Source organism: Ctenopharyngodon idella, chromosome 5, assembly GCF_019924925.1.
Source record: "Ctenopharyngodon idella isolate HZGC_01 chromosome 5, HZGC01, whole genome shotgun sequence".
NCBI classification, from domain to species: Eukaryota; Metazoa; Chordata; class Actinopteri; order Cypriniformes; family Xenocyprididae; genus Ctenopharyngodon; species Ctenopharyngodon idella.
Window position 1 is genome coordinate 26,933,757 of NC_067224.1, and position 25,247 is coordinate 26,959,003.

The 25,247-nt window shown below is 36.8% G+C and overlaps 1 protein-coding gene and 1 long non-coding RNA gene across 2 annotated transcripts; one reads left to right on the forward strand and one right to left on the reverse strand.

Annotated features, from left to right (window-relative positions):
• Positions 1 to 705: 705 nt before the first annotated feature.
• On the reverse strand, positions 706 to 25,247 carry rorb (RAR-related orphan receptor B). The gene is made up of 10 exons (XM_051893645.1): positions 24,991 to 25,247; positions 8,898 to 8,983; positions 8,396 to 8,537; positions 7,847 to 8,266; positions 7,551 to 7,672; positions 6,427 to 6,559; positions 6,146 to 6,253; positions 5,888 to 5,998; positions 5,581 to 5,693; positions 706 to 5,436 (listed from the first exon to the last, which is right to left on the reverse strand). Exons 1-10 carry the CDS (start codon positions 24,995 to 24,997, stop codon positions 5,278 to 5,280), a joined length of 1,401 nt encoding a protein of 466 aa, XP_051749605.1. The 5' UTR covers positions 24,998 to 25,247; the 3' UTR covers positions 706 to 5,277.
• On the forward strand, positions 5,875 to 11,342 carry LOC127512598 (uncharacterized). Its single transcript, XR_007930226.1, has 4 exons — positions 5,875 to 6,007; positions 8,827 to 8,965; positions 9,052 to 9,223; positions 10,518 to 11,342. It is a non-coding gene; the product is annotated as an uncharacterized LOC127512598 (long non-coding RNA).

Consider the following 25,247-nt stretch of genomic DNA (forward strand, 5'->3'; position numbering starts at 1 on the left):
CTTTGGTGCAATGAAGTAGTTTCTTTTTCTTGCTCAAGACACATTAGAGAAAGTAATAAAAATATTTTAAATGCATTTTATTCAAAACTAATACAATTTCATTATGATTTGAAGTGAATCATTCTAAGTTTGCAATTTGCTTGTGGATTCAATCAAAAAACTATGAATCAAGCCTAACCAACTACGCAATCCTAGATCTGGGCCTGCCTATGAGTACAAAATATAATTCAGTATGTCTTGTTTTACCAAAAAAAAAAAAAAGAATAAAAAAAAAAAAAAAAAAGTAAATAAATAAATAAAATCTAAACATCCTTAAAACGAGATTTATTTATTTATTTCAAGATAATAAGATAATATATCTTGATTATATCTTATATCTTGATAATATATCTTTATTTTTCTTAGCCCACTGGCAAACGTCTTTTTATCTAATGCTTTTTTTTTTTTTGCTTCCAAATTCAATTTATTCCATACAATAACTGCATAAGGTAATAAGACTAGTTCTCAGAATAAATAAATAAATAAAACATATATTCAAAGTTTATTTTAAAATGATTTTTAAAAAGGATTTAAGCATAAATCTAAACAAATTATTATTATTTTTATTATTATTAATTTTCTCTTATCTCACACACTTTTGCTTCTAAAATAAATGTATCTTGTTTTAAGGATGTTTTTACTGGAACACAAGAAATGAAGACGAGATTGCATCCATAAAATTTTCTTTATTTTTTTATCCCACAAAGAAATGTCTACAAAAGCCATAAAATATAGAATTTAACAAAAATCACTTAAGTCCTTCACTTAGTATATACAACATGGAGGAGACACTTTAAGGTCTTGATTAATCAGTACTTTTGCATGTCCATTCCACAATGCTTGCACCTCAAGCTCAACCCCCCCCCCCCATCCCCCCCCCCGCCCCCCACTCTTACAAGTACAAGCAGACATATTCAGCATATTCAGTCCATCACACAAAGTGCTATTCACCCTTAACTTATATACTGTTTTACAATCAAACTCACATATATACATACACACATAAGCTCACACTCACACTGTTGGCAAGTTAACAGAACCCCCACCCTCCCATGCTACATGTGCTTTACTTGTATTGTGGACATGTGCTAAAGTTCTGTCAATCAGAGCCTGTTCTCCATGAACAACAAACAGTTGGTTGTCTGAATATTCACACTTGCATCTGAATTCCACTTTTTGATTGCTTCTCAAGTAAACAAGTTGTACAGTAAAGCATCTACCCCATATGCCATTCAGCTTCACTTCACACTAGCTATGGCACTTGAAAACAAAAATGTTTCGTTTACATATTTAGTACATTAAAAAAATTCTGCACGCTAAGTACAGTCTTAAGGGTTTTGGTAACAGATGCTACCTTTGTTTGTTTTTTTTCATCCAGGGAGACAGACACATTCTGATTCATTAATTCATTAATTAACTAAAAAAAGAAAAAAGAAAAGAAAAGAAAAGAAAAACAAAACAAAAAAAGAAATGTGTAGTATGCATCAGTACTTCAGTAGAAGAATGTACTTTAGCCATCTGTGGTCGCACGCGAGTTTATAACTAAAAAACACACAGACATCTGTTACTTCCTTCATGTTAAGTGTAGGACTAGTTTATGCCTAGCTGATATATTCATACGGGTCTAGCAGAATACAGTGGAGGAGACTTAAATCAGTCTTCAGTAAACTTTTAAGGACCAAAACATTTAACGTACGCATGCGCAGACGCGAGTGCTTGGTCAACGCACTGACAGCCCAAAGAATACTTCGGCCGTCCGCGTTCAGCGACACTCCGCTGAACGCTGTGCGTGTGACGTAATTTTCGTCATAAAGAGGGTCCGCGTGCATGTGCAGGCCAACCGCGCGAACGGTGCGCGTACAACTGCGCATGTGCGAGTGACTTGCTCTTAAATTGATCTGGCGGCAGTAACAAGACTCAAGGGAGAGATAAAGTTACATTCAGGTAAGTTGCCTCAAACAAACAGACTTTAACTAACTGTAGCTCTTCCATGACACTAATTGACCTAAAAGAGAAAACAGACCGCAATAAAATATATTTTCGCGCCATAATAACGCCCCATGCGGCAACGACCAAAGGAGCTTGCGTCTGCGTTTACATACTTGCGTAGAGTATGTTTTGACCTTTAGTGCCCTTATATTATTCTACACAGTAAGAAATACTTTGTGCTTATGTCAGTGTGTTCGAACAGAATGAAGAGGGTGTGGTGTTTTAAGTCAACATCAACCCAGAAACATTCAGAATAAAAACGAGCCCGAAACCAACCCCCCGACCCCCATTGCCCACCCCCTCTCAGCAACACATAAGAAAACACAAAAGCCCAAAGGTTTCATTGTTATGAACCAGCATGCAAGAATAACTGAACAACAATAGGCTAATAATAATAATAATAATATAATTATAATAAAATAAAAATAATCTTAGAATGCAAAGATGACTGTAGTAAATGCTTCCAGTTATTGCTACAGTACCTAACAGTGTTGAACCTTTCATATAGATACAAATTCCTCTCGTCCTCAATTCACAGTCTAATACAAAAAGCCTTCATCATATGTTTAAAATGATTTCTGACTGAATCCATTTTCTGTAATGAGCATAGAAATAGATAGAGAGCAGCTTATTCATGCTCTGTATAAATAATCTAACTTACATAAAATCCATTTAATTTTAGGAGATGCTTAATAATTACAATGTTTTAATTTGGAGCTCAGCACTAGCACCATTGCTGGTACACTGCTGCACATTGATATTTACAGAGAGAGAGAGAGAGAGAGAGAGAGAGAGAGAGCTGTCTGCTGGGACGTGCAACAAGCGATGCAGTGTGGCAATTGAGCCTGTTTCACCCCTCAACGATGGGTACACGCTTTACACACACACACACATACATACACACACCAAAGCCTTGTCTGGGTAGGTTTTGTATGTGAAGAAACCGCTGTGATTGTATTTAATTCCCTAAAAATGTCCATATTTCTTTTAAAATAGTACTCTCTTTCTATTGAGAACATTAAAAGAGAAGTCCCTGAGATGGGTGCCAAGAACAAATGCACCCAGAAATGATTGTCTTGAACAGGAAACTAACATTGAAGGAATTGGAAACATTCCCTTAAAGTTGGACTGAGAGCGTTTGGTTCAGTAGGAGGACTTGAACAGGTAGTATGATTGCTTCTCAGCAGACAACATTTGTGCATGTATTTAATACCATGTATTATTAATCCTTCATACAGTAATTAAGTGCTTTCAAGTGCATTTTACAATATAAATGCATCAAGATGTACTAAAAATTCACTGATCGGTGTAACCGAATGTCCTAGCTTGCGTATTTATGTTTTTTTCCTTCAGAAACTGACATATGGCTTTACATCCTGTGAGTACAGGTCAAGAGAAGGGGGAAAGCGCTCTCAGTATCTCCACCTGGTGGTATGAGATGGTACTTACGAGATTTATCTTTGGACCAAAAGGGTCCAAACCTAAACTGCCCATTTAGAATTCTTCCAATTGAGCTACTAGTCTTCCTACAGTAGCTGCATTCATGGTTCTATACTGCAATGTGAGTACTCAAAGATGATTGTCATTACCACTTGCATTAAGCTTTTACAAAGTCTTTTAACAGTGGATTACAGCAATTTAAGCATGCTCAGTGTATTGAGTGACAGGAAACATCTCTGTGCTTAAGAATGACTGTTAAAGCTGTCATATTTAAATCTGCTTTCCTAAAATGGTTTCTTAACCAGCTAAATTCCAAGACAATCACCTAATCCGAATTATATTCCTTTTTTATTCCCAATTAAGCAATTTTCTATCCAAAAATAAATAAATAAATAAAATTAATACATAAATAAAAACATGAAAAATAGGGATTTCCATTTATCCAGTAGGATCTTATTTTATTTTTGTAGAATTTCTTTTTGATTATGATAAAATATGATTCCTGAAACAATGCTCCAACTGATTGCTTTTCTACCCATATCTACATAAATCCCATTACTGTTATCTTTTTAAAAAAATAATAATTTGTAATAGAATGACTAATTTTAGATGTCTTCAGATATTCACCTTAAATTAAGTATTGCCAAACACAGAAAATATTTTATCTAATGAATATGTAAATAAATGGATGTTCAAAATAAGGATGAGTACTTTACAATTAGCATATGGTTAAGAATACCACAGACCCAGCCTGACCTGGGCACATAATGACAGATTAGAAATTATTGCTCAAGTCAGAAAATCTACTATAAAGGCAGCAGAAAACAGTTGAGTAGACTTCATATCAGTGGCAGTAAATGATATAACTAATTGTGTACTACAGTAGCTATTTATGCCTTCACAGACAGAGGACTGCAGCTTCACATTTTTGGCAGTAAGAACAGCATTTTGAGGCATTTAGAGCAAACGGGATTATAGATTCGATGTAGTTCTGAGGGCTTCCCATAATGTCACATTTGACTGGATTGTTTTTCAGCAGTTACAGAAACTGTTATTGCAGCTATGACTGACAAGATGGTAATCGGTCATACAATTTTTGTAAAATATATATCTCTATACTTTCGTATGGAAAAGTATCCATTATCAATTATTTTTCCACTTCAAAAATCCTTAGTTGTAGGATTAATGTTGTGGTGCTGTTTATACATATCTACATAGCCCAGACAAGGCTTTAAAACGTGGCCAAACAAAGTTAGTCCCCCGTTAACTTTACACCAGTTTCAACTTCACATATTATGTACAGGTAAAACTACAAAACAAATACGAAAAATTACATAGACAAGGTACGGGCCTTTCAGGCCACCTTTGTTTTTAAATTATGACTAAAATATTAACAGAACAAAATTTAATACTGGAATACCGCTTTGTACTAGAGAAATGACTACATTATCATTTTTGAATGCACTCCCCACCTTCTCATTTCAATATAACAATATTTTATATAAAAAGAGAGAAGTCAAACAAACAAATTAACTTACCCAATTTATAGACAGCTTAAATTGTCCTAAAGTCTGTACATTTCTTGTCAAACTGAAGGCGCCTTTTGCTGCTGCCGCATATATACATTCTTATGACTGTACCGGTGAAATTGAGTTGGATTTTTGAAGTGCAGGACATTCCTAGAGTTTTTGTTGTTGTTGTTGTGGCTGCAAAATCTGTGGATGCTGCGACACAGTGTTCATTCTCTGCAACAACTCCCAAGGACAGCCTGTCGATTGTTGAATGAAGTGTGTTGGTAAACGTGTCGGGTCATTTGGGCATGACACCAGCGGCGTCAGGATTGAAGAGCTCCTTATAGAGAGGGGGAAAGAGCATGTTAACCGTCTCTGGGTGGAGCTGCTGGAAGGCTTGAAGCTCCTCTGTGTGGAGAGTGCACAGAGCCGACAGCGTAGGGATCCGGCTAATCAGCTGTGGAAAAAAAAAAAAAAAAGATGGTTACAGTTGAATAAGGGTCACATGACTAAACATGATAAAACGGCATCTATTTAAGTTCAATCAGTCCTGTGATCAATTCCTGTCTGAACTGTGTCATGGTCAATTGAGACGTCCTACCTTGGCCAGCGCATCCTCGTCCAGATGGTTCTTTTGCATGATGTGCTGCAGGGCAAAGTAGATTTTCTCTTGTAGCTTCTGCACTTTCCTGGGCTCCATTAACCACGGCCGGTCTAGAAATGCAGAGAATTATCTATTAATATCTGCTGCTGTGGAAACACTGCTGTAAATCTGCTATGGTATGTAGCAATAAGGTCAGAGGTATTAAATAAACAAGTACTAAATGTTGATTTGACCACATTAATAATAAATGAACATATCTTTATGTTCCAGCTAAGATTTGACAGGTTTGTAGTGAGGGTCTGACCTGTAGAAATGAGCACTGCAGCCGAAAAAAGGGCAATCTCCTCTTCCGTTAACTGCAGTGAACACAGACTCTTGGCAAAGTCAAACACCGCACTGACCAGGTCGTCACAGCCTGCAGGAGGTAAATATGTCAGAATTATCAATTTACAATTTAATGCAGTTGTTTTTATTAACATAATGTTAAACTATATTTATAGCATGTACATTTTGTAATGCATAAATTGTAATATAAATGATTGAGCATGGGAAATAGTTGTACCTAGAGCTTTAAATATCTGCATGCCTCCGTATTTCCCCTCAAACAGAACCATGTTGTTGAGAGGGTTGAATGCCCGGCACATTCTGACCAGCACTACCTCCAGACAACCTGAGTTTAATAGAAAAGTGTTAAGCAGGCCAATTTCAATAACAAAATTAGTATTTACAGTACTACTGTCTTAACCAGTGTGTAATAGCAATAGAGTCTATATCATATGTGAATAATTGGCCATTCAGAATCATAGTGTTGATCCAAAAAGTCAGTCAGAGGTTGTCCTTTACCTGATTTCAGTAGCAATATCTGGTCATTCTGGCAAAGCTCCATAAAGCCAGTGATGCGCTTAGCAAACTCTACCACATACTGAATGGCATGAGTTATCTGTATAGCACACTGCTGCCACAACACGTCCCGTGTCTGAAACACACACACATAAGCCTCATAGGTAAGCTTGTCATCTGTTTTGTTCTGGAGAAGTTATTGCATGTTTCTGGGAAACTATTATGCTAACTATTATTTTTTTTCTTTTCTCTGTTAATAATAGCAGTAATTGCCATTTTAAAGTAGTCTCTTATGCTCACCAAGGTTGCATTTATTTGATCAAAAATAGAGTAAAAACAGTAATATTTTGAAATAATATTGCAATTTCAGACACTTTTTTTCTATTTTAAATTGTAATTTATTCCTGTGATATCCAAGCAGATTTTTTAGCAGCCATTACTCCAGTCTTCTGATTGGTGGGTGAAAAAAATTTATATAGAATTTTCTGTAGTAGAGTACACTTTTACTCTTTAATTTAGTTTTAAAAAGTAATGATTGAAATTTTCAGTGCTCATCATGAAAAATCACAACAAAAAAGGCAGAATCTGTAGTTTCCCATTTATGAAACATCCTTACAGAGCACACAGAATACTGAAAATGTGATATCAGCAAATTGCTTTTGTGAGCTCTGCAATTCTCTCCCTGTATAGCGAATCTTCATAGGCACTATTTCAAAGGGCTTCTCGGTAATTACCCATAATCCATTTGACACAGGGAAATGAAGAGGGCTTGTAGTACGTCTGGCACCCTCCCCTATTGTGCTTTGAGTGTTCGTTAGCTAAATCCGTTAGCTCTCTCGCTTTCTCTTTTTCTTCATATCAGTGCGAAAACTGGATAGGATCAGCTCCAGGGGGCTGAGATACTCTAATGAACTCTGATCTCAAGCGTGCAATCTGACTATGAAGAGGGAACGAAGTACGAGCGAAGAGGAGTGAAAGGGTGAGAGATGAGAGAGTCAGCACCAGGTGTAAAAGCATGTAAATGAATGTACGACTGAGAACTTGCCGTTGTGAGTGGGATGCAGGGACAGGGGAAGTGTTTGGCATGTAAACTGAGCTCTTTGCTCATTTAGGGAGTGACCTCGCACCTTGCTTTGGTACATCTTGACCTCTTCATAGGAGTGCGTCTGCCAGGCTAATTGCTGAAGCTCTTCCGCTGTGTACTGACACGTCTCCAGGTGGGACTTTATGATGTTCTGTGCAATTCGGTCTGGTAAAGAGAAAAGAAGAAGGGAATGACTGCAGTTGAGTTTTAAATACAGTACAATGTAAAGAAAATCAAATATTGGTAAATGTGTTCACTAGAAAGTGTCATACACCCATGAACCATGCAACTCGAGGACGAAATTTTGTCTTTTCCAACTGGCTTCATTATTAGTCCTACCTAATTCCCCCATAGACACTCCAGGTGCTAGCTGGCTGTCTTGATAGGAGCCGTAGGTGAAAAGGTTGGGAACAGGGGTGAGATCATATATGGGTTCCTGTTTGATCTGCTTCATTCCAGTCATGTCCAGTCCAGACTGATCCGGGCTGGCCTGTGTGGAGTCCATGCCATAGTAACCTCCAGGAGCGCCGTTCGGCTGACCCTTGGGCATGTCTATAACGTGACCATTGGCGTATGTCCCTCCAATCTCGTGGTTGAGGGTGCTGAGGCCATTGGTGAGGCTGGAGGAGTAAACACGAGCGAGGGCCTCCGCTTCGCCCGTCTGCTGCTGCCTCTGCTCCTGCAGCCTCTGCTGGTGTTTTTGAACCTCTGCGTACAAGGAGTCTCTCTGTTTCTTGGACATGCGGCCAAACTTAACAGCTGATGGGGGGAAGGTGAAAGAAGACAAATGAGATTAGTGCAGGTTTTAAAGTTATCAATAAGATCAATCCAGCTTGTCGACAAGCTGCTGATTAGTATGTTTGTTTGTTAGAATATTATATCTCTCACCATCCCGGGACATGCCCAGAGCCAGGCACTTTTGGAGCCGACAGTGCTGGCAGCGGTTGCGGTTTGTTCGGTCAATTAGGCAGTTGCGCTGACGGGGACAGGAGTAGGAGGCATTGTTCTGTTGACTGCGCCTGAAGAAACCCTACAGAGGACACAACAAAACCAGAAGATTGAGATATGATACATGCAGAAAAATCATATCTATACTGTCTACAAATAAAGTGGCAAAAATTAAAAAGCTGTAAAGCTGCTTTGAAACAATTATATTGTACAAAGTGCTGTATAAATAAAGGTGACTTGACTTGATCATTAATTCTCTGAAAACAAGTATTAATATCCTATGCAAATTTACTTCTCAGTAAGTTTATCTTGATTTAAGAATGCTTAGATAGTTAAATAAGACAAATAATGATTCATGTATATTTTTGCAGTGTAGGACGTTTTGGAAGTCCATGGATGGCTGAAACGAATGCACTGAAGAAAAGGCATATCTTTCACTGACCTTACAGCCTTCACATGTGATGACTCCATAGTGGATGCCTGATGACTTGTCTCCACAGATTTTGCATGGTATGACTTCAATTTGGGCTGAAAACGGACAAAAATGAACAAAAAATACAGTTATATAACCATATGCCTTTGTTTGTGTGATAAAGACTGTAGATAAGTGCTCCTCTCAGATGGCACCTTGACCACCTTGATTCTAAGCGTGATGTCACTTTTAAAGTGGACCAGGATGTGCCTTTTACAATTTTCACGAGACATTGTGACATTTTGTAACCTGTGGTTTTTGGAAGACAAATAGACATGAGAGACCAGCTGAGAGAGGTGATTCAAAGTCTAAACCCCTTGATGTTTCTCTCAGGTTCACCAGTAAACCAGAATGAATTCTCTCTTGTGCTTATGTCAAAATCTTTTCTTACATTATCCTTTTTAAGCATAGTGTTTGAGATACTGCCTTTATGAAAACAACCTTGCACATGTACAAGGCAAAGGCAGGCGCAAGCTACAGTACATACTGAATTACGTAATCAGAACATGGCAAGTTGTTTAATGAGGAACCGAATACAAATACATGGCCGTGAGGTTCAGCTCCAACCTTTCCGTCTCTTGCACGTGTCACTAGGAAATGTAAAAGAAAAGATAAAAGGAGACAGAAAACCTTTAAGAGAGCGAGGGAGAGGAAGACAGAGAGAGAAACCCATCTCCCTGCTGAGACTGCACACTCACAATAAAGAGATTAGCCACCCAATCTAATCCTAAATTATTTCTACACATGCTTGTTCCCCTGCTCTCAACTGGCTTATCTGATGCAGCAATTCTCAATTAATCTTTCCTGCACTCAAACGCAAATTCACATCTGCCTATAATGACATAAAAATTGTACAAAAAAGAACAAATGCTATATTTCTCTCCTACCGTTATGGGTAATTTTATTCTTGTACTTTTTTTTTTTTTCACTTTAGGAACAACGGAACTCCCAATTAGTACAAGTACCTAGCTAAATGAAACAAAATACATTGCAACAGCAGTCTCAGATGCAATTCTGATATGGTTTAGAAGTAGAGACCACTACAAAGTGAGTTCCATGCCAGATCCATCACTGCGTGCATTAATATAACTCACCAAAAATGACCACAATATTAATAATGTCTTATAATGTCAATAATGAGCAGTTTGAGCTATGATTTAACTGCAGTATTAGTTTACACACATTTTTGCTTTAGATTAAATCAGTTCAGCGTAGAATAGATGCATCTGAGCTATGATTCTAGATCAAAATTATAACATTTTTTCCTCACTTGTGAGTTGTTTATTTCCGTCTCTGCATCACAGTTTACAGGAAACTGAATTAAAGAATAAGACAATACATAAAAACAAAATCAAACAATAAGATGTTTTTAGAAATCAAAAAGTTTCAAAATACGTAAAACACAAAGGCTATTTTTGTTACCTGCCAAATTCATTATTAAGATTAGCAAATTGCTTTAGAAAAAAGTACTAAATGAAATGTAACTGAACTTGCTTGAACGTGAAGTGAAAGTTTTAAACTGCAAAACAAACTAAGACCTCTTTAAACCTGAAACGTTGTCTTACCTACAACATCTGTCTTCATTTTCAGACAGAAGCACTGTAGAGACACACCTGACTCGAGACTGCAGTGTGAAGCTCAGAGCTTTGGAAATGTGAGTGCATCTCTAGTTAAGTGTGTGTGTGTCTGTGTGTGAGTGTGTGTGCTGCTAATCTGACTGGGAGAATATAAGACTGACTAGTGTATATATTATATGTTGGCCAGTTTATATCTTTTCTTCATACTGTGAATATGTACACATCTTATGAATGAATATGTACTTTTGTGCAATATTTATTAAAAAATAAAAAGTTTATATTTGCTGTAAAGGCACATACACACTGTGAGCAATGTAATGGGATTAACACACACCTATACGTTAACTAGTCTGCGCTATAGTAGCTCTTCCTCTCTCAGTCTAGCCCACTCGACTTAAGCCACAGTGTCTGTGGGTTTGGTGGTTATGGGGGTGGGTGTTTGCCCCCAATGACCCTCAGCTACGGGAAGCACAAGCAAGGTCGTGTCCATGACAATGTCACCTTGAGTTTATTCCTCTGTATGAAAATTGAAGCAGTACTGACAACTGTAGCTAGATTTTTTACCAGAAAACGAAATACCAGGAGGAACATTTTAGTGTTCTGCTGGGATAGGTTAATGCTGATGGGTGCAAAATATTAAAAACAAATGTTAAAAACTTGCAGTAAATATAATTGAATAATTTAATACATTTTAATGTATTTTTTTTTTTTTTGGCAAATTGATTTACTTATAAATATAATCTTTAATATGTATATTTTTATTTTACAGTACAATAGTAATATTATAAAAGTAAGTTATTTTTATAAAAAATAAAAAAAATTGTTTAATTATGCAGCCATAGACCTAGGGTGAAAAATTATTGCAATTTTTGGAATTTTTATTTTAATGTCATAATTTTTGGCAAATTGTTTTATTACCTTTTAGATAGATAATACAGTAAATTTAATATTAAGAATGAATATTTTTATTACATTTCAATGTCTTGGCAAATAAAATAAATATTCCTGATCTGTTCCAATTTAGTAACTTTTAATAGTAACTTATGAATGCTCCTGAGTGTTTTAATTGTACTCCATTATAGAATGAGTTATGTACACTTTAAGGGCTCCTCAGACAGATCAATTACTCTGTAATCACTGCATTTCATCTTGAGGCGCTAATACTATCATCTGCAGGGACTGTGGTTCACATTAAAACATGTGAAAATAGTTTTCAAAAAGAAAAACTAGCACACCCTGTCCTTGCTTTTAAGGTCAAATAATACAGCATGGTGTTTTATGCCCTGGTCCTTTAATCTTCAGGCTTTGTGTGTGGTAACGAGGACTGTGAGTTCTGTGTGATTGGCCCCAGACTCAGAACACTGGACCGGTTCCTCTCATGACCCACTTTGACCACTGCCAGAGCCAAACTGGGTCAAACAAGCACAGAGACTTGAACCTGTTGTGAACGCAATCAGACACACAACGGTGTTGTAAAATACTCTTTTACCTTAAACTGCACACAACAGACTTCAAGTTATTTGTAGCCCTTTAAAAGCAGGGCGCTAGATCACTAGGCCATGGAAGTATTGACCACTGATAAAATATGCTTTGCTGCGCATGTTTATGTTGTGTTAGAACTAGTTTAGTTACTATTAGTAAGTCGATTTGGGTCTACATGCTAGCTAAAGGAATGCATACAGATTAAAGATATTCAGTTTATGTGTGTTTAAATGTTTTGTGTGTTACATATGAGTGTTTTGGTCTGAATGAATATATTGGATATGTCTGTTTGTGTGAGAATGGCCACAGGGCCTGTGTGTGTAGACCTGTCATATGAAATAAGGAGACGTCCGTGTCTGTGTCACTGTTGCCAGGACGACCACAGCCTCCCTGGGTTTGTGGGTAGGAGGCCTGTATAGTCTGCCTGTCAGAACAATCATCCACACCACCATGACATTCCAACAGGACATGATGTCACCGCCATCCCTACCAATACAACAACGCTGCACATTTGTCATTGTGGTAGCTATACAGATTCTGTGTCCTTAAAGGATTAAAAACCTAAAAGGACGAGATGAAATATGTAAATAGAAAAACCTAGAGGGATGTTAGCGACGGATTTAACTACCTTTTTAAATGTTAACGTCTTAGTGTTGCTAAAACCATTACAGATTTGCAAATTTGTTTTCTATTTAACTACACCAAGATGCGTGCTTTTTGCATGTCAAAATGCATCAGTGCAGAACCAAGGAATCAGAATTAGTGTACACACATTATACATTCATAAACGATGCTGTTATTGAACTAAAACAAGCATGTGGTTGTTCTTGCAGGGTGCTAGGCTTCTTGCACCTGTCCGCTGTTACGCATAAGGGTTAGGCCTATCAGAGGGTTACGTAAGAGAGGGAGTGCAGCGCTGGCGATTCCATGGTTAAGAGGAGCTCAGCCCTGCAGGCTTAGCCGAGGACAGACAGGAGCTGCGGAAACCGCACACATGCTAGTCTCAAAGTTAGTGACAGAAGCTTAGCACACTCAAGTTACTGAGTGGGAACTAAAAGATTCATAAGGTGAACATGTTTTGTGTGTATATTGCATCAATAATGTTGCTATATGCTGTACATCTGAGAAATGGATGTTCTGTCATTGTTTACTCACCCTCGTTATGAAAGCAAATGGACAGTGGGGCTGTAAAATGACGAAAAGGTACCATAAAAGTACCATAAACAAGTTCAAATGACTCATGTACTATATTCAAAGTCTTTTGAAGCCATCCAGTAAAAATTGTGTGATTAAAAATTGTTACTGAAATTGGTCTTTATTCAGTCTCACTTAAAATGACTTGTGCAGTGAAATGTAGTATATGAGTCATTTGAAGCACATTTATGATACTTTGGATCATTGTGGAGCTTGACAACCTTATTCACTTTCATTACACTCTTAAAAATAAAGTTTCTTTAGTGGCATTGATGGATCCATAACGTACCTTTCCATTCATTTACATAAAATGTTCTTCACAGTAAGAAAAACTGAAAGGTTCTTCTAATGGCATCGCTGCCAAAAAAAAAAAAAAAAAACCTTTTGGAACTTTTATTTTTAAAAGTGTACATGGAGAAGAGTGGCCAGGATATTCTTCAATATTTACTTTTTACTGTATGTTTAACAGAAGAAAGTAAGTCATATAGGTTTTTAACAACATTAGAGTATTTTCTTTCTTTTTTTTTTTCTTTTTTTTTTAAGCAAACTATTACTTTAATTTGTGTGTGAGTGAAAAAAGAGCCACACACACACACACACACACACACACACACACACACACACACACACACACACACGTGGATTGTATAATTGATTCCTAATGATATGAAGCTCTTTTCTGTCCCATGAGTAGTTCCCTCTCTCTCTAAATAGTTCTTTAATTAGCTTCATTAAAGTGGATATGAGCACCCCTGCAACTTAATTTATCATCACGCATGCACACCCGTCCCATACACGCTGGAGAACACTAATAAATATTTGCTGTCGATACCAGCTGTCTGGGTGACAGATGTGTACCAACAAGGCCAACAATACAAAAATTTTGTAAGTCATAATTTAAATGATAATACCATCTCTTGAGTTGTGTCTTGAAAATTATAAAGTGATAGAGTTAGAACTTCTTTCTGATTTCTGCCTGTGCATGTTATACTATTTTTGTGTATTAGTTTGATGAGATGATGATCATATTTGGCAGTTGCCTCAAAGATATCCGCAAACCTTGTTTGCAGCTTTCCTTCAGGTGAATATACTGATAATGTCGCCGTCTTTTAATTTTAGCCTGCAGATGGAAGGCCATTTGAAGTCTTTGTTGTAAATCTTGCCTGTATGCATATGATAAGATGTTGTTTTGTCATTTGGCATCTGGCCCAATGATATTCCAAAGCCTTTTTGGGATATGCTAAACAGTGATACTAATACATCGTGTAGGTGGGAGATTATCTTCAGCACTCACACTTGTGAGCATGTCAACAATCCACGTCTCTTTAATACAGACAAACATTAGAGGACGCAATCATACTCAGAATGCTTGAGATTGTCCATCACAGACAAATGTGCATGTGCTTTTGAAGATTTAGAGGTGAGCTGGGGTGAGAGGATAGCTGTAATGGCAGCTTGTCTCCATTAGGTGGCACATTGTCCAGATTGACAGGGGCCTAGGGGGAAGTGGTTGCAGAGGGGCAGCCTGCGACAGCATGTGGTGTTCATCCATGTTTTACATCATTTCCTTCAGGGAAGGACTCTGAGATGAAGGCCCTGGGCACTTAGACACTAAACAGCTTTCACTGTCAGCAACATTAGCATTCTGATTCTAACATTGATCCCACTGTGTAATGCTAAGAAAATAATTAGGACAATTCCACAGGGAAATAGAAGAGATATTACTCCCAGTCACCACTCAGTGATTTAAAATATTCAGATATATGTATCTGACCTCCTGCATTATCATTACTTAAATATCACTTATAAAGTCTTCAAGTTTCAAAGAGATCAGCTTCTGTACATGCAGCCTAACAAGCCAAACTACCCACTCCATCCGTATGAACCCACTACAGCATAACTAATCTTCCGGACAGCCTCTTGGCTCATTGATATAATCCTTGACATGAAATCCTTAGCGTTTGGGTTTTAGTAAATCATGTAAATGAGCTAATAATTAGCGTATATTGTTGTGAATCCCAGTATTGTTTAATATTCCATCAGAATGCAATTGCTCTGCATCTCCTTGATTAGCAAAAAAGTGCCCTGTTATTCTGCTGCTTTTCCTGTCCCAGCACATCTGTTTAACATGATGACATTTATTCAAATGAATGTTTATGGCTATATGCTAACATATACTAAATGCGGTTAAATTTTGCGGTACATTTCAGACCATTTTGGTGAAGCTATCTGTGCCACCTCCTTGCACTGTAGATCTTTTTAGTCTGCTGTGTAAAACTTTTTATGATAGTATAGACTAACTTTATCACTGACCTCTCAGCTTCAGATGCCCCTTTGACACCTTCATTTATGTTATGTCAAACAAAGACGGTTGCATTATGGGTAATAATACCCATACCCCCATTCAGGGTTATTATATTTAACCGAAACTAAAACCATTAAAAATTGTTATTTGAAATAAAATAAAATAAAATAAAAAATATAAAAAATTATTGCTCCTGAGATGCTCATGAGATTTATTTGTTTGGTTGTTTTATTTATTTATTTTTGCAAAATTGTCTTTTGTGGTACAGTCCACACATGCAAAATTGGTTGATAACATAACTGCAAAAAAAAAAAAAGTAATAGCCTAGTTAACAATTACTTGTTTACATATGATATATTATGTGTTTTATAATATTTAAGCACCGGAACCTTATCAGTTTGACACAATTTTCTACTTCAAAGTGCCCATGGGAAGTCAAACTAACTTTACTTACCATTTTCTTATATTGAAATTGTTTATTTCCTACCCCTTAACAGTTCGGCTATGTCATCTCTCAGAATTTCTGAAGCTCAGGTTTTTCCTGTCAGTCAACATTAGAACAGAACACATTTTACACATGGGGAAAACGAATTGTTTAGTTAATAATTAAAGAAGTTCCAGACTTTAAAGCTCTTTATTCTATGATGTATTTGCCCTTATAAAAAAGTAACACATTTTCTTGTAATTGTTTAACTGTTACATTTGTTACAATAAGGTTACAATTACAGATAAGATCATTGATGCCTCCTCATTACCATGCTTAGGCCAGTGTAGAACTTTTTTTTAATCTATACTATTTATGAAAAATAGCAGCCTACACATTTAGAAACTATAGCTACAATATGCCACAGTTTTAATATAAATCTATAGTGAAAAATCTGTTCCCTTAACAGATTATCTATTATAAATTCTACAACAAGTTTGTCAAAGTTTACAACAATAAATAGCTACGATAAAACGTGATAAATTCTAGTATGGGTGGTCACGAAGTGCAGTTCATTATTAGTTCATGTTAACTAGTGTAGTTAACTAATGTTAACTAATGAACCTTATTTTAAAGTGTTACCAATAATTCTATATGTTTCCTTTAACCGTGGTATATATTGTTTGGGGGTGGGGGTTCTCCCCTGCAAACTACGCCCCTGTGCCAAGGCACTTTTTCATTTAGTTTAACTTGATATACAAAAATAACTAAAACTGAAATACTAAAAATATACAATTAAAAACAAATTCAAAATATTAATAAAAACTATAATAGTATCTCAGTTATACTAATTAGTTTATCAGTGTGTACTACTAACAGAACACTGACGATAGAAAGTGCTCTGTACTGTATGAGCAATATTCCCAAATCATCTAGCTCCGCCACAGTGTGTGAGAGAGTTTGCTGGGATTATATCTCTAAGTATTTGTTGATGAGGCTGCAGGCATTTCCCCATTGGCTTGTCATCAGCTGTGCCAGACTCAGGCATCTTTGATCTGAGATGTGATTGGCTGCCTCCATAAGGCTACAGAAGGGGACACGCTGGCACGCATCCAACATTTGAACAATATAAAACAACATATATCTGAATCTACACTCTATACTACATACTCTGCGTGTTTAACCAGTCAATGTATACTACAATACTGAATTTCAGCATTGCAGTTAGTTACAGAAAGCATTAGGAAGAGATACCAGTAAAACTCCCCTACTGAAAGAAGTCTCTTAAACTCTCTAAGGCTGCATTAATTTGAATAAAAATACAGTAAAAACAATGTAAATATTTTTATTTTAATATGCTGATTTGGTGCTTGAGAAACATTTCTTATTATCAATGTTAAAAGAGCTGTGCTGCTTAATATTTGTGTAGCAACTGCAATACTTTTTTTTTTTTTCAGGATTCTTTGATGAATAGAAAGTTCAAAAGAACAGCATTTATTTGAAATTGAAATATTTTGTAACCATTTTAAATGTCTTTACTGCCACTTTTAATCAATTTAACACATCCTTGCTGAATAAAAGTATTAATTACTTTAAAAAACAAACAAACTAACAAACAAATACAGTTCATATTTTATTGTATGTCCTAAGTAGAAATCAGGAAAATTAAGGGAATTTGGTTCACAAATCACTTTTTAGCATTTTTTGAAGAAATTTCACTCTGTAACATTTATGAAATGAATGCTGAAAAAGTTATGTTGAATTTATGTTCTATTTTTGTACTGTATGTATGAATTAGCTGCAGTAATTGTACTTAAAAAGCATTTAACCAAAATTTGTGTTTTATTAGCATTTTGACATCTCAGCTTCCACTAAACATAAATTAATCAAGGAACCAACTTTGCACACATGTTCTCCAATATTATGAAAAAGATAGAGATTGATTTTTGTAATATTTAATTCCTGAACATAATATTTAATTCTCTCTTTCTTACACATTGTATGTAAACATTATAAAAAATCCCAGTCTTTTAAATACTTTGTCTAATGTTTTGTATTACCATGTTTTGGGGGCAATTTGTTATCAAAAATGATAATGATACACTAACTTAGCAAAGTTTCATAGCAATATCTTATATTTCATTTATATAAATATTATTTTGTTGTTACCCTATTCACGTGTTGTGCACATGCACTAATACGTGATTTTATCACTGTCAGTGTGAACAGCCACAACTTTTATCTCAGAATTTCACAGAACTGAATTGCTGGAACCCAGGACTAGCCATAAAAGGACTCGTGCTCCATAAGTCTGACCTTTATGACCTGCCAGGCCTCCAACACAAACTCATGGACCTCATCAACCTTTGAACTTTCCTTTAAGACACTGTGTGTGTGTGTGTGTGTGTGTGTGTGTGTGTGTGTGTGTGCAAAGCTGGAATTAATAATTTCAAGTGTTTTCACTCTGAAAAGCCGTCAGCTAGACATAACCATCACTGCTCCTTATTACAGTGTCAGATGACAAATGTTGCATTGGCAACTAGCTTAAATAAATTAAGGTGACGTTTATTTAATATTTAACTTTATTTCAGTTAATGTTTATTTTAATTAAAGTCATGGAAATGATTCTATGGTTATAGTTTCAGTTTTAATTAACTATAATAACCCAGACAGGTACGCATGGCGAGTAACATCTTATGTTTTTGATAACCATTTATATGTTGTTTCTAGATGAAAGTTGCAGTATACTGTAGAATGCAAAAGCTTCACAGAGTGAGGTCTGTCACTGTGGACCAATGGGTTGTGTGTGTTTGTGTGTGTAAACTGTTAAAGTGGGTTAGTAAGCCACTCAGCCTAAGGGTAGCATAGCCGTGTCATATCTGGGTGTTTGGACAGTGCCCTCTCTCACTCTTCTCTCTTCAGAATTACATAATCCTACATGATTGGTCAAAGGAAGTATAAATATGGATGCACTGTAATGCAGAAAAGATGACTTTAGATAAGGAGCTAATGAATCAGAAACAACACACTGTAAAAATAAAAATGTTTTGTTGGGTAACTTTAAAAAAAAAATGCTTAATGTGGTATTCTTTGAATTAACAGGTTTTATATTCAAAAGTGTTCAGGGTTGAAAACAGCAAAAGTAATATTCTCTCTCAAATTAGAATATTAATATTTGATAAAACTCATGGTAATTCTTGAGTGCCTCCCGCAGCTGACATGCCTCTGATTATTACCATTTTAAAATATCTACCTATATATTTATTGGTTTATGGCATTTTTGTAACATTACATGCTATGGAAAAGGCTGGTGCTGTCAGCAGCTAAATATAGATTTATAGTTATAAACTGGCCTGATAATCATCAAAATGCCATCAAAATGTTGGTATCTCATAGTGTGTGTGTGTGTGTGTGTGTGTGTGTGTGTGTGTGTGTGTGTGTTCTGCATGCGTTCTGCATGCCTCTTTACAGCTTCCCTCTCAGGACGGGATGGTAATAGCTTGCCTTAGGCCACAATTTAATTCTATGTAACGAGGTCCTTCCCCAAAGTGGCCCCAGGAGCCCCTCTCTGTAAGAAGCAAATTGATCACAATCTAAGGGTCTCTCTTCACCTGAGAGCGCAGTCTCTCTCTTTCTCTCTGTCTCGTTCATCTCCCTTGAACACTCCATCTCAGTATCCTTATCTGTCTTAAGCTTTCTCTAAGATCACTCTTGCTCTTCATCTAAATCTCTTTAAGGGCCTCTGTTTCAAAAGCTCGCACAAATAGTTCTTCTGTTACACACCTTTTTGTTCGACATTTCCTCTTTACACTCAATGCCGTTCCTAATGAAATTTTCCTAGTGGCTTCCTAAAACAGATATAATCACATTAGCATGCTTTAAAAATCTGGTTCAAAGAGTTCACTGTGTAAGTGCGTGCATGCAGTCAGGAGGACTGAAGGTGCAATGGATCTGAGCTAATGAGATTTCTATGTATATACAGTGAGGTTTAAATGTCTGAGATGGAAATAAGTTGTTAAAAATGAATAGAAAATGTATTTAAGTATTTAACAGGTTGTTAATTAAATAAGCAAATTTGTGGCATTGATCATGAGACCCTTTGTACACACTGTCAGATATTCATGCTTCCACTGAAGCACAAGATGCTCCCTGGATCACTCTCAGATCATGCTGGAGAACATGATCATCAGGTTTTACACAAACTTGTGGTTTTTATGCAGTTTGAGTGCTGCTGCAATTAAGGTAAAAGGGGGAAAACCCCAAATACTTAGAAATTTAAACTGTCACACAAATGATGCTGATAATATTAGAAAAAAAAGCATTTGCAGTGGTCTCAAACTTTTGGACATCACTGTATGTGTGTGAGTTTTCTATAGACCTCTCCGTGGACATGTCTGTCTTGACATGTATGACCAAACAAGTCTGTGCAAACAAATTGTCTGATGCAACTGCAAGAAGTGGAAACTAACTGAGCAGTGGGCACTCAAACCCATACACTATAGGAGAGAGAGAGAGAGCGCTTCAATCTAGATCCGATTTCTGTGTTACATAACTATGTGTTTTAATTCTTTCTAAAGCGCAAGACAAAGTTTCTCCTTCCTCCATGCCTGAGGTAGAACAGTAAGCCTTTCAGTGGAAAGTTGCTTTCTGGACACTATATATCACACTAAACTGACTTTGGGATAAAACCAGCACTATTTTAAAAACCTTAGAGGAAAAAAAACCTGTATGAAATTCGTATTGTAAGTTCAGGAAGCAACATTGTTGTCATGTAGAGGAACGGTCCCAGTGGTGTCAGCTCCCCTTCTGCACCATATCAGAAGCCCCAGGTGCCACTCTCCAAAGCACACATTACTGAATGAATGAACACCTAGTGAAGGGCGAGACCAGTTGAAGAGAACTAATAAAACTGAAACGCAGCAAAGCAGAGAAAACATGCAGAAATACCACAGGGAGGGCAAAATGAAAACACTAAATGGACATGTTTAGCCTCTCTGAGCTTCTCTCTCATGCAAACTCAACAATCTCAAACAAGGGCTCTGCAAACAGACACACTCTAGTCTACACATTCTCAGTCGATACCAAAACATGTTCACAAAAACACTACAGGGGACAAAAGCCGACACGGTCACACTCGGAAATAGATGTCAAGACACTATCTGGTTGGTGTTATGTAGTCACCTAGAATGTAAAGTTCACCTCTGATCTCAGTATGTACAATACAATTACTTTGCATCCAGAATTTATTATTTAAAGTGTAAACAGAGATAAAACTGAGTAAAATAGATCGAATAAAGAACACAACATTCTGAATGGATTAGTTTTGTGCTGGCTGTGCAACTCTATTTCTGCCTCACTTTTGGGGATTACATATCTTGGTTTTCTTTGTGTAACCTTTCTGAGGTTACGTAAGTGCAAGCCATTAGTCAACGAAGCAAAAAGACAAAAACTAGCAGCTACTATAAACAACTGACCAGATGATATTAGTACCGATACAAACCTGGGCTTCAAACTGAAAGATCGGACAGACTCTATGTGCAGTTTCACAGTCAGATATATGTTAAGATTTGATTTGTATTTTTATTTAACTGAACACATTGGATGTAGCAGTAATGGCTGGTTATTGATCATTTTAGTTAACATTGGCCTACTGCCTGGTTAGAGAATTGGAGCAGTTTTCAATGCGTAATCCATGTCTGTGATGTGGTCATGTGTATGGTGTCAGTCAAACAAACAAACAACGCTGTGCTTATTGATCTGCCTCCAAACTGCCATATGAAAAACACTTTTAAAATGAACAAAAAAACAACACGTTGGTAAGCTACATTATACAGTACATTGATGGGACAAAAAAAATTGTTGACTGGATCCTGTACTTCACAAGCTATAATATCTATATACACGATTTATGTTAATTTACAGTAGGAATAAAGGTCATGGTTGAGCGGGCCATGCATATTGATCCTGCTCTTCAGTGAGCTGAGCCACGCAACGTCAAGCAGGTCGATGGAGAGATGGCCTCTCACTCTGGAAGCCAATGTGATGCTAAAAGCTATTGGCATTAGCAGTTCATGCGTAACTGTCTCTCTTTGTGTCTGTTGCTCAGTTTCAGGGGTGCAGCAAGGACTGAAATGAGCATGGACAAAGCAGCAAGGCAACGCAGCTCAGAGACATTTGTGAAAATCATGGTCAGATATGTTTCTGTGCTGTTATTTAAAGACAACCAACCAAAACAGCGGTCAAACAATTAAGACTTATTGTGTTGTATATGTGTGTGTGTGAAAACGCAGTTTTAACGTGATCTGCGTGTGACAGAGTTGTGGGAAAACTAACACCAGCCCTGAAGCAGCTCTGTGCACTGTAATGGAGAAGACGAAGTTTGGAGCGGATGTAGAGCTAGAGTTACTAGATTGGGTACCACAGTCCATCAGATATATGCACTGGAAGACACTGCAAGTTCATCTCTGATCAATGAAGCAAACTGGTGTTTTGACCAATAGGGCACATATCTGTGTACACAAATGACACCCTCAAATACATAAACAACAAACAAGTGCAATAACAGTGTTAGTCACCATAAAGACAGTTTTAGTAGTCAGTCATTTTCTACCTCTCATAAAAACTATTTACTACAATTAATATTTAATATCACAAAAAAAAAAAGTAAATATGAAAAAAAATTACTGTAGATGTTTAGATTAAATCATACACTTTAAAGTTTCCTATAAAGGAAAATTCCATCTTAGCATATACACCATATGACTTTATTTATTCCATGAAAAGAGATGTTAGGTAAAATGACAGTCTAAGTCACCATTACTTTGATAATTGTACGGAAAAAAGATAAAAGTGAGTAAATGATGACAAAATTTTCTTTCTTTTCTTGGTGAACTGGCCCTTTAAGAAAAAGCTTGCTGCCTAACAGTTGTGCACGTCTATAAATCAGCTCAAAGGTGGGATCAACAGACAGATACATTAGTTATAAACAAACATACGGATTCAGTGTGTGATAATCAACACCCACCATTAACTAGAAATAATTATTAAATATATTTCACCTTTACTACCTGTATATCAACACTTACAAAAAGATTTACGCAATTTTATTTTTCTCATTATATCGACTACAGTGTTTCTCTGCCAGGCGTTTGAGCCACACAAAATGTAGGGTAAGTACAAAAAGCTATTTAAAAAAAGTTTAAATTGCTTAATCCCATCACTAATTAAAACAAATATTAGCAATTATTTTCGTTCTGTCACTGACATTGAAAGACAAGTAGACCGTAATCTAGTCTAAAAAATGTCTGGTTCGTATTTCTAAACATAACGCCCATGCAACAAACAAAAAAAATGGATATTTTATAAGTTTGTAAGATTTGATTTGTATATTAGATTACCTCACGACGAAGTAGTTTAATTGTTATTTTAAAATCATGATGTCCGCGCTATAGGCTGATGTCAATGTCGGAGACTCGGGCTCTGAGAGGCCCCAGATACTGATGTGATTCTTTCTGACACGGTCCTTTGGGGCACAGAAAGAGAGAAGCAGAGAGGTGCTCTGGGGGCGTGTATAGGTTGTGACACAGAGATGGAGAAACTGAGTTTTTGGTGTTTCCCAGCCAGGGCACGCGCACTCAACCTTTTTTCCCTTGCAACGCGAAGAAGCGTGAAAAAAGCTGCCTAGAAACTTACAGATTTTAGCTACTTGTAAAAAGTCAAGACTCGGCATATTGGAAAGAAACAAGGATGTGTTGATTCTTGTAATGTCATGCGCGTGCACTGTGTGCTGTATTTGTTTTGACATTTTACTATGAAACGAAAATCGATCAACGAAATTACAGCAGAAGATCGGTTACAATACAAATAAATGTAGCTATTTAAATCAGTCAGTTGTCAATCAGCAAAATCTTTTAATCTATATTTTAATTAGGCTTGTAGTTCAACTTCTGTATTTCTTTTTTTTTTTTTTTTTTTTGGGTAGGCCTAATAGTCTTAATATATTTATCGATACCGTGATAAAGATCTGGCTACGAACTGTAAATATTCTATACATCCTTAAATGTTTAGAAAAGGTAGGCTTATGTCTGTTTCAAAATATCATCCATAATCTAGAATATGAATTAAAATATCTTTACAGTGGGCTATTATAACAGAGCATTAGTTAGTTACACTTTAAACCATGAAATACGACTTTAATTGAAGTGTTCTGACTTTTTTAAATTAAAATTACAAGACACATTCTTCTCTCCTTTTTGTACTTTATTATTGAAGCATATCGGCCGTTTTTCTTTACAAAAGGTCTACAAACACTTTTGCGTTCATTTATTTAGGTATAACTGCAATAAGTCCGAAAAGAGCGCGTGGGATGGGCAAAGCGCGCGCTGCTCCACGCGTGTGAACTCGTCTCGCGCAGACATTGCTGCTGCACTTCGACGCTTTCAGCGCGCAGCGGCGCCTGACTGACGGAAATGGGTCAGTAGAACGCACGACACTAACTCCACTTTACCCACACCGTGGTGGTTTGACCGTCTGCCTTAAAATACAACCCACCTCACAAAAATAACACGAATAAGTTTTTATGCAACTGTTTCCCAAATGTGATAACCTGCAACAGTCTAAAAAAGCAGCAGTTTCTCACATGCACATAAATTAAGCTCAAAGCCCAAGGCTCAGAGTAAGATACATAATTGTGCATTTTCAGTACCAAGTCTTTATAGGCTCATAAATAAATTTCCACTCTTTAGGAAAGTTGGAGTGAAGTTGTCTCAGATTAACTGAGGAAGTCACTCAATAAACACGAGACTGGGAATGATGTGCGGTTTATTTCTCTTCTGGTGTCTTATGCTCGCATACATATAAAACACAACCACACCACACTTTTTTTTATCCATGCGCACATTAATCTGACAGAGTTCTGTATCATAGACCACATATGAATCACTTCACTTCAGTATGACTTCATGAAACAGACAGAACTAATAAAGATGGACGAACTGTGCGGACAGGACTCTGGGATGAGAATATAAAGACACCATAGACTTCATTATTCAAATGAGCTGTCACAAACAGTTGTATTCCTACCTCGCATAGTGGTGGCGACTCGCTCCCGAGCGCGTCAGTCATGAAGAAACAAACATAAACCAGAGTAAAAAAACAAAATCCTCGGTGGTGAAGTTTGGTCTCGTCAAAGTGGGAGACTACTGTGCAAAACCATTCCAGAGGTGAGTGAAGCGGTGCTCGGACTCTTCAGTTGTGCTGTAAGGCCAGCATGTGGGTTTTCACATGACATCTGCGAGCGCATATACCCAACGGAGGTTTTCACTGCCTCCGTGAGCGCA

What these genes read in the sequence shown, in the direction of transcription:
- rorb (XM_051893645.1), bottom strand. An exon ending in TCTGGGCATGTCCCGGGATG is followed by an intron (nt 8,267 to 8,395) that starts GTGAGAGATATA and finishes TCCCCCCATCAG; the next exon opens with CTGTTAAGTTTGGCCGCATG. An exon ending in AGTGTCTATGGGGGAATTAG is followed by an intron (nt 7,673 to 7,846) that starts GTAGGACTAATA and finishes TCTCTTTACCAG; the next exon opens with ACCGAATTGCACAGAACATC.